This window comes from Neoarius graeffei, chromosome 14, assembly GCF_027579695.1.
Source record: "Neoarius graeffei isolate fNeoGra1 chromosome 14, fNeoGra1.pri, whole genome shotgun sequence".
Taxonomy (NCBI): Eukaryota; Metazoa; Chordata; class Actinopteri; order Siluriformes; family Ariidae; genus Neoarius; species Neoarius graeffei.
The window spans coordinates 3806070-3827645 of NC_083582.1; the positions used below are offsets into that span (position 1 = coordinate 3806070).

Here is a 21576-nt window from a genome sequence, read left to right on the forward strand (position 1 = left end):
CAGGTCTTTATTTTTTTAAAATCATTCTTCTGTCTCAACAAATCACAAAGACAATGAAGTGACCGATCGCGTGATCATGTGAGATCTGGTTTCCCTTAAATCCGTGTGAAGTTTTAGCCCCTCCTCAGTCCAGCTGTTTGTTGGACGAGAGGCGTGTAATACACATCCTGTCACATGACACCAAGCTTATGCGTAACCATTTTTACGTATTTTTCCTGTCAACAACATTATAGGTCCCGATAAACGATGCGTTTAAGACCCTGTTCACATGTGTACAGATGTTTTTGAAAATGGTTTTTTTCTCTTTATTGTGTTTTTTTTTGGGGGGGGGGGGGGGTGAATGTATGACATCACAGCGTGAACCTTCGCGAACCTAGCGTGTGTTATGAACATGCTGTGTAATTTCTGACTTGATAACTTGTTTGTGGTTTAATTTCACTTCATCTGTGTGGATGAAAATGTTCTGAAACACAACGATAAACACTACGGTTTCAAACATACCCGTGTACACCAGAAATTCAGGAATGATAACAATCGTGACAGCAATGATGAATACAGTGGCGGTAAATGATGTGCATCACGGTGGAGAACATGGAGGTGAGGGGCTCTTGAGTGGAAGTTCCTGTCCCGGTTCCACCAGCACCACAACGTTCTCGTTCTTCGGGAGGAACACGGCGGCGTAGAGCGGCTCTCTCAGCTCAGTCTCGTAGCGATGCAGCAGCTTCATCTCTCCTTCTACTTCTCCACCCACACTGTAAAACACCACCGAGCCACGCCCAAAATCCACGTACACGCCCACCCTCGTGGCCTTGGGGCTGTTCAGGGGGGTTTCCACACCATTGTGCCAAGCTGAGAAGCCACGCCCAGTCCGCTGTACACACCAGGAGATGCTGCTGTCTGTGATGCACGCGTTGTTTTGGTCGCTCCGGCGTGGGATCCCTACATACGTCACGCCAACGTGGACCCCCGTGCCGTTCAGGTCCGTCTCAAAGTAATGGCGCCCTGAGGAGAAGCTCTGAGCCACCAGCGCCTGCTTCCAGTGCTCGAAGCGCTCCGGATGCTCAGGGTAACCGTGCTGCCAGGGCGTGGTGTTGGTTAACTTCCTGCCGTTTTCCGTCACACGCAGGAAATGGTGCACCGTGTCACCATCAAACGTTAACGGAGACGCATCTGAGAAGGAAAGAAAGTCACGGTTTACAGTCTGAACATTCAGTCATCAGGTTAATAACATCTACATCAGAGGCCACCAACCCGTCGATTGTGATCGACTGGTCGATCTCGGAGGCTTTCCCAGTCGATCTTGGGGGATGAGGAAAGAAATTGGAAGATTATACAGAAATACACTGCAGTATATCTGATTGGCGTTCATATTACATGTCTTCCGATAGGCCCACTACAGCTTTCCCCCTCTGTGTCGCAGGGTTCTTTTTTTTAACTCCTGCTGCTTACATCTTGCGTCTCTGAGCGTCGTCACCATGGTGATAGCCTCGCAATACAGTTCAGGGTTCTCCACGAGGGGTTTTAGAGGTGCGGGCCGCCCCCCTTTCTGTGATTCCCGCCCCCGTTTAATTTCTGCCACCCCTTTACAAAAGGAAGCGTGATATTGCCTATAAAACCGTGAGGATATAACCTGGCTGTCAGTGTTACTGTAGCTCTTGAAGTGTTTCCGTGGAGTGGTGGATCGGACTCGAGCCTGGCATGAACCGCTCCGATGCGCTATAATGACACCAATCTATCACCAGCCAATCAGGAGACTTAATCAAACGCATCCCCCGCCCACCAATCTATCACCAGCCAATCAGGAGACTTAATCAAACGCATCCCCCGCCCACTCGTGTCCACGTCTGAGACGTTGAATTTTCACAGAAGGGAAGAAGTTGACTGAGGTAAGACTGTGTGATAAATTAACAAACGAATAAGAGAGGAGTTTCAGCATATAAGGCTCAAGTTTGTTAGCGTTAAATAAGCATTGCTTGTACAGTAACGTTATGTCGTTACAACGTTGACCCACTTTTAACGTGCCGAGTACCGACTGTAGCCGCTAACATGCTAATTAGCTTGCTGTCAAGTTTTTCCTTTGTCGAGCTTTAAGCGTAAGGTCATGAATGTTACTACTGCTTGTTCCTGCCGTAATATGATACGTGATATGAACCTAACTATAAGGCACTCACTGACCGTGTTCAGTCACAGCCATCACATTGACTTGAGCTGCGTGATGAACTGTAACCTCTGTAGCATGACAGCAGTCATTGGTAGTAGCATCACTGCAAGTTCATATTTGTCTTTATAGTGTTTGTATGGTTAAAGAAAATCAGTTCATGTTGAATTGAAGTTGTCATTTTGTCACTTAAGTTACAATTTGTGATATATCATCACTGTTTTGTAATTTCAGTTGACAATTTCCATTTTATGTTGCTGTGAAATTAATTAATTTAGTGTTACAATCAGGGCTTTGAACCGGTTCAAGGAACGAAAACGAAAACCGGGAACTTTTTCTATTTCACATGGAACAGAAACGAAACCAGAAACTTTATTATTTTTTATGTTCCGGAACAGAAACGCTTATTAAAAATAATGGTAACCGGTTAATACCGGTTTTTATTTCGTTCCTCAAAGTTTCCGTAGCCTACAAATAAAAAAGTCATTCTTCTCCTGCGCAAGTTTCTATGACCTGCTGGGGTTCACTTCCTTTGTGACGTTCGCTGACTGAATGGAGAGAGCGGGAAGGTGGACTACTATCACGTCTCCACGTGATAATAAGTGCATTACTGAGTGTCTGAGCAAAGAAGAGCCTGAATGTTGCAGCCTCCCTATTGGCTGTTTGTAAAAATGTATCAATTGTTGCCCTTCCCACGGGAATCATCGCGGGCTCGAGAGACGAGACCTGACGAGTTAGTTCGTTGGTAGCAGAACAAAATGTCTGGACACAAATCGGGTTTTCAGAAAAGGAAAGAAAATAAACGGAGGGTCGAAAATACAAAAAAGGAGGCAGAAAATGCAAAACGAGTTTTAAGGTAGGACAAATGGTTACTTTTCTGAGGCAGCCCGCCGTGGCTGCCTGCAGGCGTATTGATTATAGCCCATTTAGTTAAAATAGTTGATATAAAATGTTTATAGTTATGTGATGGTTGTCCTGATTTAGACTGGTGTTTTTTTTTTTGGGGGGGGGGGTTGCGCGATGTTGCACCCGGGTCCAGATTAGGGCAGAACCGGCCCTGGCTACATTTCAGGTGTAGTTTGTTTTATGTATGTATGTACTTGCATAGATGTGTACTTGGTCTTCCAATATGGCGCCTAACAAAATCTCGCGGCGCGGTGACGTCATGCGGTAGCCCTCTATAGGGCCTGACTAGCCTTTGGTAACACACTAAACGAATTATCTTTCATTTTTGGCACTTTTTCTGTTTGTGTAGATGGGAAGACATACTGAGAATCCAAATCGCCAACATTTGAAATAATTGTTTTGAATTATTTCTTGTCTTATTTAATGAAGGTTGTAATAGAATTAGCCTACATTTGGCTTAAGCTGGATGAGACAGAGACATGATTTTATAGCCATTTGTTAAACAGCTGACAGAAAACGTAATTAACCGTTCTGGGAATGAATTTTTTTTTTGTTCTAACCGGTTCGGGAACGTCTATTTAATGGTGGAACCCAAAACCGGAAACGTTAAAATTCCGTTTCTGTTCGGAACGAACCAATCGGAAAAAAATTCTGGTTCAAAGCCCTGGTTACAATACAAACAAGACAGTGCAACTGATGTTAACAGTTCAGCTTTCTCATTACAATATTATTAGTTGATATTAATAACAATCTGAGTCATTGGTGGTTCATTCATTCTGCTCACTACAGATATCGGCCTATAAATTTTTTGTGTATAGTTAATTTCCATTGTATGTTGTACTGAAATTAAGTCATTTCGTCAGCTCTCACAAGAAATTAAAAAGTTGGACCAGGGTCTTAAATCTTATTCAGTTAAAATTAGGCTAAATAAAAAGCCTCAACTTGAAACAGTCTAGTCTGGATTTCTTTTTCTGTCAACGCTTCAAGGGGTAGATCTTGCTTGCCATCTAGGCAGAGGTCAGGGATCTCGGGCATAAAAAGGTTGGTGACCACTGATCTACATGAATGCAATGGAAAAGTGGGCGTGGCTAGCAGTGGTGAAAAATGTACACAAGCTCCACCCAAACTCCGTCCCTCCCACACACCTTTCCTCAAGTCTATGGGTGTTTGTTTGATATGCTATACCATCATTTATCCATAACTCAAGAACACAAGCAGTGAGAACAGTTACAGAACCCGGATGTGTTCTTGCTCCGCCCTACAAAAACGACGAGGCACTGGCTGGTGACTTGCCAACAAGAACGAACTGAAAATCCCATGATTCATTGCAACATCACTATGATAGAAGCAGACTTGGCTCAGATCCATAATAAACATTAAGTTTCTTTTACTTTTCAGTGCAAAAAAAATCATATTTTAACATTAAAGGAGACGTGAAATCATGAATATAGTCATCAGGTTTTTTCTCATTTACTACAAACAAGGCGACGTTTCGTAAAGAGGAGGCTAGCAGGCATCAAGTTAGCATTCGCTGTCAACAGATCATTTTTATGATTTATGAATGCCACGAGGTTTAAAGTGAATTTCACTTGGAATGGTCTTTATATAAACGTTGTCCAGGCAATCCAAAACGATTTTGTTGTTGCTACTGAGAAACACCGCACGTCTTCCTGTTCAACCTAACTTAGCGTGTGGAAGCTAACCTAGCGAGTATAGCTATCGAGAAATGCGATAAGAGGGTTTTTGCTGCATGGATCCGAATTTAATTGCTTGAACAGTGCTGCAGGTGGAGTCTGTCAATCAAGCATGCTCATTAGAATATTAGGACACGCCCATTAGGACAGTCTCAGAGCAGCATGTTAAGCTGCTGTTTGAGTGATTTATCACATCTAGGGTTTTAAATTAAACTGTGTTGGATGTTTAACAGAGGAGTCAAGTTTGATAATGGACAGTATTTTAAAATTAATTATACATTTATATTTTTAGGGCGGCACGGTGGTGTAGTGGTTAGCGCTGTCGCCTCACAGCAAGAAGGTCCGGGTTCGAGCCCCGTGGCCGGCGAGGGCCTTTCTGTGCGGAGTTTGCATGTTCTCCCCGTGTCCGCGTGGGTTTGCTCCGGGTGCTCCGGTTTCCCCCACAGTCCAAAGACATGCAGGTTAGGTTAACTGGTGACTCTAAATTGAGCGTAGGTGTGAATGTGAGTGTGAATGGTTGTCTGTGTCTATGTGTCAGCCCTGTGATGACCTGGCGACTTGTCCAGGGTGAACCCCGCCTTTCGCCCGTAGTCAGCTGGGATAGGCTCCAGCTTGCCTGCGACCCTGTAGAACAGGATAAAGCGGCTAGAGATAATGAGATGAGATCCTGAACATTTGATTATTGAGCAGTGAGGAAACTGAGGAAAGTGTTAATAGTGCACTTACTGTATGCTACATGTGCGCGCGCACACACACACACACACACACACACACACAGGTTTCCTTACATTTGAGGAAGTCGTCTCTGCTCTGTGGCTCAGGCAGCGAGCTGTTCAGCTGTACAGGACTCTGGGGATGAACTTTGCGCTGATTGACATCATCACCTGCAGGAACACAACACTGTCAGCATCATTCACTTCAGTGTGTGTGTGTGTGTGTGTGTGTGTGTGTGTGTGTGTTCTAACCGGTTATGCAGAACTCTTTGAGTGAGTTGCGGTATGTTGTGAGCAGTGTGTCACACAGCTCCTGTGTGGTTTGTGTGATGATGCGGCTGAAAGACTGAAGACGAATTGTCTGAGTGACACAAACATCAGGGAGAGACACATCCAAGCTCGTCTTCCTCCATTCGGAATATTCCTGTACACACACACACACACACACACACACACACACACACACACACACACACACACGGTCCTCATAAAGTTCTGCATGAAACTATAAGAAACACACACAAAATGGTCCTCAAAGTTCTACATGAAACTGTGTGAACACACACACAGTCCACATAAAGCTCTGCATGGAAAACACACGGTCCTCATAAAGTTCTGCATGAAAATATAAGAAACACACACAAAAAATGGTCCTCAAAGTTCTACATGAAACTGTGTGAAAACACACACACAGTCCACATAAAGCTCTGCATGAAACTATAAGAAACACACACACACACACACAAAATGGTCCTCAAAGTTCTACATGAAATTGTGTGAACACACACACACACACACACACACACACACACACACAATCATCCTCGTAAATTTCTGCATGAAACTATAAGAAACACACACACACACACACAAAATAGTCCTCAAAGTTCTACATGAAACTGTGTGAACACACACACACAGTCCACATAAAGCTCTGCATGGAAAACACACACACACACGGTCCTCATAAAGTTCTGCATAAAACTAACACACACACACACACACACACACACACACACACACACACACACACACACACACACAAAATGGTCCTCAAAGTTCTACATGAAACTGTGTGAAAACACACACAGTGCTCATAAAGTTCTGCATGAAACTATAAGAAACACACACACACACACACACACACACACACACACACACACACACACACACACACACAGGTCCTCAAAGTTCTACATGAAACTGTGTGAAAACACACACACAAAAAAAATCATCCTCGTAAATTTCTGCATGAAACTATAAGAAACACACACACAATGGTCCTCATAAGGTTCTGCATGAAACTATAAGAAACACACAAAATGGTCCTCAGAAAGTTCTGCATGAAACTGTGTGGAAACACACCCACAGCAGCGTACCTGCAGGAAGTCGATGCTGTTCTTGTTCTTGCTGAGTTTGTCCAGCTGTGTGTGTTTCCTCTTCAGTTCAGCACAGTGCTGCTCCACACACAGCTGAGCTCCGCCCACCTGTCCCAGTGTGCGTTTCTGCTCCACCTCCAGCACCTTGGTGAGCTCCGCCCTCACCTGCTCCACCCCCGCCTGCAGAGAGCTTACCTGCTGCTGGAGCACAGCCCGCACCTCACACACACATGCCTACACACACACACACACACACACACACACACACCTCAGCTGTGACCAATTCCGTTATTTAGTGAATCAACAGAATGAACTTCACTGTGTCTTTCTGTAGAAACATTATGTGAGTAATGATTAGTTTCCTGTAATGGCATGCCCCCAAATGATTTATGGGACAATTTGATGGACGTACTGTGACATGACTGAATTCGCATCACATCATACAGTGTAAGAGGGGTGTGGCCTACATCTACTGTAACAGGAAGATCATGATGGAGGTCAAATGACACATGCCATGTGCAATGCAAATATACAGTAGACGTGCTACTGTAAACAAATAATCACAAAGCGAGTTCAAATCATGTACAGCTTTTTAAAAAAAATCTTATTCGAGACGTCCCAAAACTGTGTACAGAACAATGTGACGAGTGTGCCGAGTTTTACTGGGTGTAGTGTGTTTATAGCATTTTTACTGGTTGATTTATTTATTTTTGAAAATAATGTGTTCCTCTGCTACTGCAAGAAATAAAGTATAAAACATGACCAATACACTCTCTCTCTCTCTCTCTCCTGTCAGTCAGAGAGACACGAGCCAATCACAGGCAGCTCTGAGCTCATGTATGTGGAAGAGGGCAGATAGCGCTTTCCTCAGTGTTACGTTGCTCTGTGATGCAGCAGTTTGAAAAGATCCAGCTGGCTTCACATATCGCAGAGGAATCACATGTTAACGCCAATCTACACTCCCTAGCCACTTTAATAGGAACGTGTTCTTGGTTCTAAGATCGCTGTTCTTGGCTGCAGGAGTGGAACCCAGTGTGTTCTTCTGTTCTGCTGTTGCATGCTGAGATGCTTTTCTGCTCATCACGGTTGTAAAGAGTGATTATATGAGTTACTATATCCTTCCTGGAAAAAAAAAAAAAAAAATCTCAAACCAGTCTGTCCATTTCCCTCTGACCCTCTCTCATCAACAAGGCGTTTGTTTCCGCCCACAGAACTGTCGCTCACTCACTCAGTGTTTTTTGTTTTCTGCACCATTCTGTGTAAACTCTAGAGACTGCTGTGTGTGAAAACCCCAGGAGATCAGCAGCTTCTGAAATACTCAAACCTCACACTCATCTGGCTCAAACCAACACCCATACCAGAGAGAGAGAGAGAGAGAGAGAGAGAGAGAGAGAGAGAGAGAGAGAAAGAAAGAAAGAAAGAAAGTCACACTTCACTGTGAGATCACAATTTTTCCCATTCGGATGTTTGACCATTGTGAACATTAACTGAAGCTCCTGATTTGTATCTGCGGGATTTGATGCATCCATCGAGCGATCGGCTGATTACAGAACTGCATTAAACAGCTGCAGGTGGCTGTAGGGGTGTTCCTAATAAAGTGGCCAGTGAGTATATTTCTGTGTCGAATCATGGTGTTCGTATAATATGAGAAGATATTGATGCTGGTCAGCGTTGTGCAAGTTCTTCACAAGAGTGAGCTCAAAGATCAGTTCACAGATTAAAACAAACTAGTTCACGTTCATGTCTTCTGAATTTTTAATGAGCTGCTCTGAATCCAAAGTGAAATTCACCCACCATGAGAAAGCTCTTGGAGTTTACTTTATTGATATAAGCAAAATCACTTGTGTCACAACCGGCGCCATAAAACAACACGGGTCGAGACAAGGAACGCATGAAAAAAAAAATCAAAATGGTCATGTAATAATTTTCCAAGGTGCGATCCTGAGACATCATAATACATCGTATTTCACATCACAATATGAACATCAAGAACGTCATTCACTCTCATCAGAGTATATATATGTTATTTACCAGCTGGGAGGTCCGTATCATGAAATACCATGACTGAGGTCTTGAAAGTACTGAGTGAGGCCCTCTGGGCCGAGGTCACGGTATTTCACCATACAGACCAACCTTAAGCTGGTAAATAATATATTTATTTTTTTTTTTACCAAATTCTAACAGAAAATGAGAGCGCCCAAAAGGGAAAACCGAGCCGAGCCGCCATTTTGAATCCTCATTCACAGCTGTAACGCAAACGGATTCATCCTCGGTATACAAGTGCACTTCCATGGCAGGAATAAACTACATTTTGCCGCCAAAAGCCTCGGTCACAACCAGCCGTACATGCTCCTACGGCTGGTCTACGTGCAAAAAACGCAAGAAACGCATGGAGGGCGCGCGAGAAACGCACGGAGGGTGCGCGTGTGACATGCTGATTTTTAAGCTGTAGACTGGCCGCAGAGGTTCTTTGTCATGTCAAACAAACTCTACGGGCACTTACGTTTTTTTCAGGTTGCAAGACAAACTTACGGCCAACGTGCGTCTTTCTCCACGAACAACAAAAAAAACGCATCGATTTGGGAAACGCCAAAAATTGCACGGCCAAAAAAAATCGCACGTCCGGTTGTGACCTAGGCTTATGTCGTCCCCTATTTATACAAATAGGAGTCATTCAGGATTCAGCCATGTTTTTGCTCGGCGTTAGCAAGTTACAGGTTTTTAGCTTTCTCCTGAAATGTTTTCTTTTATTTCTTCTTCCTCAGGGGAGTAAAACTCATTTTCGCTGTGAACATTGTCGTTATCGCTATCCATGCTGTAAAATTAATGCTGTTCTCCTGAGAAATGCTGGCAAACATTTATAAGATTTTTGATAATCTTATAAATAAATCTTATAAAAAAAAAAAAAGATAAATGTTGACAAAAAAATGCTACTATGTTGTTGTTGTGAACGAGCGAGTCGCCAGAGGTCCGTAACCAGGGTCCGTAACTGGGGTCCGTATCGTAGGATACGGACCCGCTCGCCAACCAATCAGAGTGCAGGATTTGATGGAAACCACACCGCGAAAAAAAAAAAATTTAGGCACTGCCTAAAAGTGGATCTCCCAATGAGCGTAAAATATCTTAATAAATAATCCTACATCATTTTATAAAAAGCAAATTAAACATAAGCCCTGGATAAAAATTTCGTTGTCCGGTGGTCAAGTGTTTATGAGATACATTGCCTTGCACTTATGATTGGGTTCCAGATGGTCACAAAAGCCGTTAAAATCAGGTTGATTCTTTACCATGTTCTCTTAATATGGAGCTTCACTCCGCTACGATACTCACATTCATATTTATTCACGACAAACTGATTCACTCTGTTCACCAAAAATGAGGATGTTCAATAAACGGCACTCATTTATCACGCATGCCTGTCTGTGGCAGAGACGGCTGCAGTCGCAGGAGGTTCTTTATTTTAAAACGGCAGGCAAACAAATCAATTATGTGCAATATTTGTTGTATATCTTTTGTAAATAGTGTGGATAATGCGCTTGTGCTTTCTCATTTCTATTACACACTCTCGTACTCTTGTTTTCTACTTTGGAGCTGCTGCAACATGAATTTCCCCTACGGGGGATCAATAAAGTTTCTTATCTGATGGTCATGTGATCAACTAACAGGATCAGCAGAATATTGTGCACGAGATAAACAAGGCTGAGTACATCAGGTGAACGGATCAGCGCTGAGCGATGCGTCACAGCCGGTGTGTGTTTTGTGAGTGCTGTGAGTATACTGCGAGGAATTAAAGCTGGAGAGCTTGAATGTGACACAGTGAGCGTGTGAGTTGGGAAATGGAGTCCTCGGTGGCCATGTTTGAAGGCTGTGGTGCGCCATGGGAAATGGAGTCCAACTCTGATTCTGATGCCGACTTGACAATGTGCCAAATTAAAGCTGTATTGCCTTTTAGATTTTTCAAGTGTAGGTCATAAATGAATTTTATCGACACCCAATTATTTTTGTTTAGTGACCAAAAGCTACTGAATTCAAATCAGACTTCCAATTTTATTTTTTTAAAATAGAACAATTAATGAATTTATCTCCACATGGCTCTAAATTCTCTGCTATTTTTTCCTGCTTCACCATGACCCAATACCAGATACTACGTCATGCATCACATCACGTGGTGATCTTTCCCCGTTCACGCAAGGCATTGTGGGATACAAATTTGAAACAGGAGATAAAAATGGAGGACGTGAGTGTGCGAATGAAACGTGAAAGACCGACTACAGTGATGGAAAGAAAGCGAGAAGAAAAGACGTTATGTTCTATACGAAGGAAAGGAAACGCAGGACCAAACTAATAAATATGGGTGCTCAGCGAGCACCTCGGTGTGATCAGCTGTTCGTTTAGCGACAGAATGATGGAACTGTCAGTGCACGCTCAAAGGGAAACCTGTAGATGGCAGTAATGCAACACGGTGGATGCCAGCTGCCGTAAAACCCAAAAGAAGAAGGTAAACCTGCGCATGCGCACACGGACTTCCTCTGTCTGCTCGACTGCGCCAAGCGAGCGATTTCATGCACATTTGCTTTAATCCCCTCAAATTAAATAACTTCCCAGCCACAGAATGGCCTGATATTTCTGAGATATTACAGAAATAAACAGATATCACAATCACCACATTTCAGACGGAACTAAATTTCACCGACTTCATGAAATCAAAAGGCCGTCTCGCTTTAAATATTTTAAATGTGTCACTCAGGATGAATGCCTAAACCACTGAAGATTCTTCTTCTTCTTCCCCATAGCCAGCAAGGGCTGTAAGGACACCAGTGATTATATTTTAACAGTCCATCATTGGTGTGTCTCAGGCATTTAAACTTGGCGGAGTCCGTCCCTCTCCAAGCTTGATCAATGGACAATTTAGAGTAGCCAGTTAGCCTAACTGCATGTCTTTGGACTGTGGGGGAAACTGGAGTACCTGGAGGAAACCCACACGGACACGGGGAGAACATGCAAACTCCACACAGAAAGGCCCCTCGTTGGCTGCGAGGTTTGAACCCGGAACCTTCTTGCTGTGAGGAAACAGTGCACCACTGTGCCACCCAAACTGATGAAGATATGTGTCCCAAATAACCAAACCCTGAGAATGTCATAAATGCATCATCTCATCTCATCTCATCTGTAGCCGCTTTATCCTGTTCTACAGGGTTGCAGGCAAGCTGGAGCCTATCCCAGCTGACTATGGTGTTCAGGTATTTTGTTTTATTAATGGCAAGAAAACTCAATGTGGAAATTCCAAACCAATCTGTGGTTGGTTGAAGAGAGCAACTGGACTTGCTTGAAGATTCTTGAAAACGTTTCGCCTCTCATCCTAAAGGCTTCCTCAGTTCTGTCTGTCTAATAGGGAGTATCAGGTATTTATCCTCTCATGGATCATCATAGAATCCGAATCAGAATGCTGATGGCTGCATTGTAGGTGGCTGATGACACCCACCTCTGTTCAGTGATGGTCGTTCCAGGTTGACAAAAATGAACGATCCTCTCTGGCTAAGACGTCTGCCAGTTTTCAGGAAGTCCTCTCATATTCCCGCACCAGTTGAAGGGATCTCATCCCAAAGTGCGTAGAAACATATCTGTGACGAATCTCAGTCATCCAGGTACATAGTAATCTGTGGTTGGTTGAAGAGAGCAACTGGACTTGCTTGCTGTCCCTTTAGTCAGACAGAACTGAGGATGCCTTTAGGATGAGAGGCGAAACGTTTTCAAGAATCTTCAAGCAAGTCCAGTTGCTCTCTTCTACCAACCACAGATAACTATGCACCTGGATGACTGAGATTTGTCACAGATATGTTTCTACACACTTTGGGATGAGATCCCTTCGACTGGTGCGGGAGTATGAGAGGACTTCCAGAAAACTGGCAGACACCTTAGCCAGAGAGGATCGTTCATTTTTGTCAACCTGGAACGACCATCACTGAACAGAGGTGGGTGTCATCAGCCACCTACAATGCAGCCATCAGCATTCTGATTCGGACTCTATGATGATCCATGAGAGGATAAATACTGGATACTCCCTATTAGTCAGACAGAACTGAGGAAGCCTTTAGGATGAGAGGCGAAACATTTTCAAGAATCTTCAAGCAAGTCCAGTTGCTCTCTTCTACCAACCACAGATAACTATGCACCTGGATGACTGAGATTCATCACAGATATGTTTCTACGCACTTTGGGATGGGATCCCTTCGACTGGTGCGGGAGTATGAGAGGACTTCCAGAAAACTGGCAGACATCTTAGCCAGAGAGGATCGTTCATTTTTGTCAACCTGGAACGACCATCACTGAACAGAGGTGGATGTCATCAGCCACCTACAATGCAGCCATCAGCATTCTGATTCGGACTCTATGATGATCCATGAGAGGATAAATACTGGATACTCCCTATTAGTCAGACAGAACTGAGGAAGCCTTTAGGATGAGAGGCGAAACGTTTTCAAGAATCTTCAAGCAAGTCCAGTTGCTCTCTTCTACCAACCACAGATTACTATGCACCTGGATGACTGAGATTCGTCACAGATGTGTTCCAAGCCAATCCCGTGATATCTGAATATATCCTAAATGCCTTGAGCTAAGATCTAGACACGGACTTTATCCAAGTCCATTCCATTGGACTAAGTCCATGTCCATACTATTTGTATATAAATAATAAATAAATGTACGACTTTCAGCAACGTTTCAGTGTTTACTGTGTACTTTAACATAAACATCTCCATGTCCTCATTCTTTTTAATGCTGCTTTCAGAGTTTTTCTGTTTACAGAAGGCACCTTGAAGAATGTGTTTAATCACCAGCTGCTCAGATGCAGCTCCTGGACCTGATGGACTTCCTGTGTAGCATTGTCTTGTAAATACTGAAAGTAAGTGTACCTCTACAGACAGAACGCAGCTCTGCAGTTTGTTGATGGAGTTCTCAGCTGCTGTCAGCGTCTTCGCCAACTCGGCCTGTTTATCCTGGAGCTCTTTCTGTTAACATACACACATTTACACACATTATATGCGACGGTAAGTCAGAAAGTTCTGAGACAGATGTTAATTTCAAAAGGTGTGAAAGACGTCCCCTGGAATTCTACAAAGAAGGAATTCTGCGATGGAAACACCGCTTGCAGAAGTGTTTAGACTTAAATGGAGGATATGTAGAGAAATAGCTTTGTTATTTTCATAAATAAAGATTTTTTTCAATTTGTCTTAGAACTTTTTGACTTCCCCTCGTACACACATACCATCCAGTATACACACACACAAACACAAACACACTGCACTGGGTCAACTTCATGCTTTCATGATCAGCTCGGATTATGACTGTGTTGTGCTGTGTGATATTCCACTGGACAGTAACGCTGAGAGCCTTTAATAAGTCCACACTCTCCTCAGGGGTGAGATACAGATCCTGAGATGTCTCACGTTGCAATCTTCAGTATCTTTTCTTGCCTGTATTCCGATGATCTGAATGGAATGTGTCAGCATTGTGTAGGAGGGTTTACATTCCGCAGACAGGTCCATACAGGCCTCGTGGCCGCAGGAAATCAGGGAAAATGCCCTTCACTACATTCTTTATCTCACGAAAGAACAACAAACCAACAGATTTACTGAGTAACACGAGCTGAAAACTAGAACTGCTCAGTGCAGGGATGTGATTTTTTTTTTCTAATTTGGTTTTTGGAGCACAATTCTCAAATCTGTTCAGATCAGCTGTCTCTCTGATTCGATCGTGTTCGGATTTGTTGCTCGGGGGGAAAGATGGAACAGTTTGACCCGTTTTGGGTTCTTTACATATTCTGAAAACTAACAGGTAACAGGTTACATTTCTGATGGACCAACTGGTGTTCACCAATCCACCCTGACTGAAAACACAAGGTCCAATCAGGAACCTCTGGTTTTCCCAGTGATGGTCATTTTGTTCTTTAATTATATTAAGAATTAATTATTGCATATACAGTCCCCTTTGAAAGTATCGGAATGACAAGGCCAGTTCTTTTGTTTTCTTCTCTACACTGGAGATATTTGCGAAGAATGCAACAGTGTGGTGATGTCAGTGGGGTCGCCGGCTTGATGCAGTTATTGCGAGCAAGTGATATGCAACCAAATATTAAGCACTATTTACTTTAAGACCATCTGGTCCTTTAATTTTGCTCACTTAAAAATTGGGTAGTTTTCCGTCAAAGGTCACATGTTCCAAGTTGTTTAAAACATTGAGATGTAAATCTCAGGAAACGAAACTGAAATTCTTATCTATCATCTGATATTCATCTTTTGATCTCAAATCCAAATGTCTTCAGTGTACAGCAAAAACAAAAGTCCTGGCCTTGCTGTTCCAATGTTTTTGTAGATGAACAATGTGGAGATATTTGAAAACAAGCTATTAGCCTGTGGGTGACTAAAGTATGTATGCCATTGATTAATTCCACACATGACAAGGGTTCAAATTTGAAACAATCTGGGTAGAAACCTTGTGTCTCTCTGACACACCCAGCAACTTCAGCCCTTATACAAATAAGTAAAGTGAATACAAAAGCACATTTTTTTGGAAAGACCTATTCACATCATCACCATGATCTTTACTGCAAACCCTAACACAGCATCAACATGCTCTTTACTCCAACTCCAATACACTACCACCATGATCACTACTCCAAACCCCAACAGAACATCACCACGATCTTTACTCCAAACCCCAACAGAACATCACCACGATCTTTACTCCAAACCCCAACAGAACATCACCACGATCTTTACTCCAAACCCCAACAGAACATCACCACGATCTTTACTCCAAACCCCAACAGAACATCACCACGATCTTTACTCCAAACCCCAACAGAACATCACCACGATCTTTACTCCAAACCCCAACAGAACATCACCACGATCTTTACTCCAAACCCCAACAGAACATCACCACGATCTTTACTCCAAACCCCAACAGAACATCACCACGATCTTTACTCCAAACCCCAACAGAACATCACCACGATCTTTACTCCAAACCCCAACAGAACATCACCACGATCTTTACTCCAAACCCCAACAGAACATCACTATGATCTTTACTCTAAATCCCAACACATCACAATGTTCTGGACTCCAAACCCCAACACAGCATCACAATATTCGACACCCTGAACTCCGACACAGAATCTCCATGCCGAAAAACAACACAATTACTACAAAGTTCTGATTACTTAGATCATTACCCACAGTTCCAGAAATAGTATCAACATTATCTCTACCTAAAATCCCATCCAAAGTTTCAATAAAATTTAATACAACACTCTAAACCATTTCGAGCAGTAATCTGATCATGACCCTGAAACCCATCTGTACTCCGAATTCCAACATTCTATCTCTTTCCTAAATGCCAATCCCAAACCAAACCACACATTACTCATAAATCCAACACCAAAAAGATAACTCAAGTGATAGTCAGGGTGCTAGATACTCTTCACCAACACCAACAGACTTCTCGGTCCTGTCCTAATCCAATCACATGACTCACTGATCATATGAGCGTTTACAAAGCGTGAATGGGTTTTTTTTGTTTCCCTGAGGTAAAACCTTGCTAATCCAATTACAGAGATGATTAAAGGAGAAGAATGAATCAGGATGAGTAAATGGGTGGAACTCCACTGTAGATGCACTGCTGTAGGAATTAAAAAGCACACAGTCATCAGGTGTGTAAAGGTGTGTAAGGAGTGTCATTTCCCCAGTTAGAGTAATAATTGAAAGCATTAAAGAAAGCTTGTGGTTCAGGAGGATTCAGAAAAACGGGGACAGGATGGAATGAGGAGTCTGCAGACAACAAAATGGAGCAGAGGAGATAGAAAGTTCCTCAGATACCCTGTGAAAAATCCTGGAGGAATATCCAGGCCAATATTTAAGTGCTTTCAGATGTTACAGAATGTCTAAACACTAAATGTTTTATTTTTGGAGATAAAGAACAGTAAGATGGATGATTTGTTTTGCTGTACCTCAACTGTCTGGTGTGCCTCTGTAATGGACAGGGTCTCATGTCCATGGTGTTGTTCAGACATGCACTTCTGACACACACAGCAACTTTCGACACAGCAGTACAGCTCCAGCGGGAGGTGATGTATCTCACATTGGCGTATCTCCACGTCTTTCAGTGGTTCCACCAGCCGGTGGCTCTGAAACCTCTCCTTTTCCAGATGTGGCCTCAGATGATCCTCGCAGTAGGAAACCAGGCACGTCAGGCATGACTTCTTGGCTTTGCATGGACTTTCAATACAAGCGTCACACAGCACATCGTCCTCACATGGAGATCCGTCCTCTCTTGGGCATGACTTTTCTTCTGGTTCCTCCTGGGCACTTTTCTGGAGCTTCTCCTCCTTCTCCTTTACATCTGAAGATGGAGTATTCCCTGTAGTGTCATTCTGGCACTCTTTCTGATCCAGGCTGCTGGAAAACTCTGTACTGTTTTCAACCGCTTCCATCCGACCTCTGACTCTTCTGCAATCTGATACAGAATGCGTGAAAGATGGAATGTAATCTGAATGTAGATCTGTGTGTGTGTGTGTGTGTGTGTGTTACTGTTAAACCACTCCCTCACTTACAAACAGGCACATTAGACCGAGTAGGAAGGACATGTGGGTGGAGTCAGTGAGGTAAAGTGGGCAGAATCATACATAGAGATTTACTTTAATTCTATTTAAGGTAAAATGACACCTTACCCCGGAAAAGATAATGAACACACTGTACCTGAAGCGTGTCTCCATTTAAATTGTCCATGTGTGACCATTCTTTAAATTCATTTCTTAAGACAAGGATTTTTTAAGATGTTACCTTGACAGTTTCGGCGATAATCTTCCGCTTTCTTCAAAACAGTCACCAGATGTCGAGTGGTGACGTGCCTTATCAGCTGATGTTACTCTAAGGAGGCGTGAACGTCCCGCCCAATTTGACAGGTAGTCCACGCCTCCTGCTGTCAGGTCGCTCCTCCAGGACGGCGCTCCAGGTGTGTGACAGCGCGTACGCTCCCTCATCCCGGTTCATCGTTCTCTGCGCCCGCTTTCGTATCTCCACTGCCTCCAAAATCCAACGCTGATATCTATTCTCTTCAGCGCGAATGACTCTGGCCTCTTCCCAATTCATTATATGATTTTGTCGTTTGCAGTGGTCTGAAATGGCTGATTTTAAGTTTTCTTGGTTTGCTTTTTCTTTTTCGGATCTTGTGAGTCTTTTTGTTGTTTCTTTTTCTCACTCTATTTGGTGTTCTTTTTTGCGAGTATGGAAGCATCTGCCCGTTTCACCAATATAGACTTTATTGCATGACCGGCAAGGGATTTCATATAGGGGAGACCGGGTATGGTTGTAACACATTTTTCTTCAGCACATAAAACTCTCATTTCTTTTTAAACTACAGTTGTAGAACTTTTAGGCAAAGTACCCACATTTGTCTACTGCAGTTTGCAACCATTTAAATCTCCTCAACTACATCACAAAATTTGTCTGATTATGTCAAATACAGAGTGTACCTTTGTTACAACCTACCCCACTATTGGGGTAGGTTGTAACAGGTAGTTAAAACACAGAAAAAAAAAACAACAGAAGTCCATTTCATATGCCGATTTATTGCATGAACATGGAAAATAGATTCACCAACTATGTTGTATGACATACAATCCACTCTCCATATTGAAAATTAAGATCATATTAATGTCTCATCTCATCTCATTATCTGTAGCCGCTTTATCCTGTTCTACAGGGTCGCAGGCAAGCTGGAGCCTATCCCAGCTGACTACGGGCGAAAGGCAGGGTTCACCCTGGACAAGTCGCCAGGTCATCACAGGGCTGACACATAGACACAGACAACCATTCACACTCACATTCACACCTACGCTCAATTTAGAGTCACCAGTTAACCTAACCTGCATGTCTTTGGACTGTGGGGGAAACCGGAGCACCCGGAGGAAACCCACGCGGACACGGGGAGAACATGCAAACTCCGCACAGAAAGGCCCTCGCCGGCCCCGGGGCTCGAACCCAGGACCTTCTTGCTGTGAGGCGACAGCACTAACCACTACACCACCGTGCCGCCCCATATTAATGTTATAAACAAAATATAAAAAGCATAATGTTTACACTGTGTATGTGTGTGCGTGTATTTATTGAAAAGTCACACACACAAAGATGAACTGAATGAGCATGTCTGTTAAGGGTAACATGGCAGATGCCATGGTTTCTTGCCACTGCCCTTACAGATGTACCTTTCCTAATCTCTTCTGCTGCTCTTTTTAGTAGTTTAGCATCCACTCCACGAGTTGTTTTCCTCACCCATGTTCTAGGCATTCTGCAGAATTATCAAAATCACAAAAAAATCTTTTTTGTATGTAAGGGGATGGTTGTAACACTTTCAAAAAACTTGTTACAACCTACCCCACCACTGCCAGCCATTGCTTAGCTAGCTGTATTAGCATGGTGCTTTGACATTAGCAGGGGATAAGTACACCATTCTTTACCTTAGAGACTGTAGTTTGACCTGATATAACTCATACAACGTTACCTACAATGTGTAAAGCACTAGGAAAAAAAATAATATTAAAAAAAAGTTACTTTCTTACCTCAGACTTTGTTTTTTTCACTTCTCTCCGTGAGAACTTGCGCCAACGATTTCCAAATGTCCATGCGTGGTCGAAAAGGAACTATGAAGAGATTCTAATTGCCACATGACTTGTATCTTATCCCTGATTGGTGGAATTAGTGGCGTTACAACTCCCCCCGTGTTACAACCATATGACGTTCCCCCTATGACGTTGCATTTATTGTCCAGTTGTATTTTATCTTTGGGGTGAACTAGCAGCTGTCAGAGGTTCTTGTATGGTTTGACCGTGGTGTTGATGTGGTATTTCTTCATGGATCGTTGGATGCGTTCTGTAACTCCTTTTATGTATGGTAGTGTGACAAAGCCTTTCCCTCCGTGATGTTATACGACCGAACACAGAACATCACGGAGGAGAAAGACAGACAGGAGGAGGAACAACACATCCAACAGGCATTAAAAAACTGCCAATATCCACCGTGGGCAATTCGAAAAGGGAAACTACAGACACAAACAAAGGAAAAAACCAAACAAACAAGGAAAAACACAGAAAAAACAAACCGAGGCTTTGTCACACTACCATACATAAAAGGAGTTACAGAACGCATCCAACGATCCATGAGGAAATACCACATCAACACCCCGGTCAAACCATACAAGAACCTCCGACAGCTGCTAGTTCACCCCAAAGATAAAATACAACTGGACAATAAATGCAATGTCATATATGAAATCCCTTGCCGGTCATGCAATAAAGTTTATATTGGTGAAACGGGCAGATGCTTCCACACTCGCAGGAAAGAACACCAATTAGAATGTGAAAAAGAAACAACAAAAAGACTCACAAGATCCGAAAAAGAAAAAGCACACCAAGAAAATCAGCCATTTCTCATCTCATCTCATTATCTGTAGCCGCTTTATCCTGTTCTACAGGGTCGCAGGCGAGCTGGATCCTATCCCAGCTGACTACGGGTGAAAGGTGGGGTTCACCCTGGACAAGTCGCCAGGTCATCACAGGGCTGACACATAGACACAGACAACCATTCACACTCACATTCACACCTACGCTCAATTTAGAGTCACCAGTTAACCTAACCTGCATGTCTTTGGACTGTGGGGGAAACCGGAGCACCCGGAGGAAACCCACGCGGACACCGGGAGAACATGCAAACTCCGCACAGAAAGGCCCTCGCCGGCCACGGGGCTCGAACCCAGGACCTTCTTGCTGTGAGGCGACAGCGCTAACCACTACACCACCGTGCTGCCATCAGCCATTTCAGACCACTGTAAACAGCAAAATCATATAATGAATTGGGAAGAGGCCAGAGTCATTCGCGCTGAAGAGAATAGATTCCAGCGTTGGATTTTGGAGGCAGTGGAGATACGAAAGCGGGCGCAGAGAACGATGAACCGGGATGAGGGAGCGTACGCGCTGTCACACACCTGGAGCACCGTCCTGGAGGAGCGACCTGACAGCAGGAGGTGTGAACTACCTGTCAAATTGGGCGGGACGTTCACGCCTCCTTAGAGTAACATCAGCTGATAAGGCACGTCACCACTCGACATCTGGTGGCTGTTTTGAAGAAGGCGGAAGTTTATCGCCGAAACTGTCAAGGTAACATCTTAAAAAATCCTTGTCTTAAGAAATGAATTTAAAGAATAGTTTCAATAGGTAGACATAATGAACTTTCACTACATATGTCCATGTGTGAGTTGATTGGAGTGTGTAGAAACTTTCATGCTGTAATCCATGACTTCCTGATTAACTGGGGAACAAATATGAGGCGACACAGAGGCCAAATTCCCTCAACATCACCATGGGAAAGATAAGAGACCCACAAACCCAGTGAGGGAGAAGGGTGTTGACCTTCATCAGTCAGAGAATGGGGATAAAAAACAACTCTTCTCCTGAAAATGTCCATTTCTACTGTTAGGGCAAAAATTAAAAAAGTGGACACCAACTGGAACTGTTCCACACTCACCTGGAAGAGGAGCCAAGTTTATTTTACCCCACGGGCAGTGCGGAAGAGGGAAAGAGAGGCAAAAAACAAACATCCCCAAGGGTCACTGTTGGTGGATTACAAGAAAAAGTAAAATCTTGGGGTTTCCAAGTCTCTAAAGCCCCATCA

At 43.4% G+C, this 21576-nt stretch overlaps 1 protein-coding gene across 2 annotated transcripts; it reads right to left on the minus strand.

Moving 5' to 3' along the window:
• Positions 1–327: 327 nt before the first annotated feature.
• On the minus strand, positions 328–17749 carry LOC132897894 (tripartite motif-containing protein 16-like). Of its 2 annotated transcripts, none has more exons than XM_060939156.1 (7): positions 17692–17749; positions 16860–17365; positions 13762–13857; positions 6851–7084; positions 5724–5895; positions 5547–5642; positions 328–1170 (listed from the first exon to the last, which is right to left on the minus strand). In XM_060939156.1, the coding sequence occupies exons 2-7, from the start codon at positions 17340–17342 to the stop codon at positions 578–580; spliced, it is 1674 nt and encodes a 557-aa protein (XP_060795139.1). In that variant the 5' UTR covers positions 17343–17365; positions 17692–17749; the 3' UTR covers positions 328–577. The 2 variants fall into 2 exon arrangements, with proteins under 2 accessions (XP_060795139.1, XP_060795138.1); XM_060939155.1 differs by lacking the exon at positions 17692–17749 and adding an exon at positions 17608–17685.
• Between the last annotated feature and the right edge of the window lie 3827 nt (positions 17750–21576).

What these genes read in the sequence shown, in the direction of transcription:
- LOC132897894 (XM_060939155.1), bottom strand. Translation starts at nt 17,647, where the DNA reads ATGGTCACACATGGACAATTTAAATGGAGACACGCTTCAG. An exon ending in TAAATGGAGACACGCTTCAG is followed by an intron (nt 17,366 to 17,607) that starts GTACAGTGTGTT and finishes ATTCTGTATCAG; the next exon opens with ATTGCAGAAGAGTCAGAGGT. An exon ending in GCTGCGTTCTGTCTGTAGAG is followed by an intron (nt 7,085 to 13,761) that starts GTACACTTACTT and finishes GTGTGTGTGTAG; the next exon opens with GCATGTGTGTGTGAGGTGCG.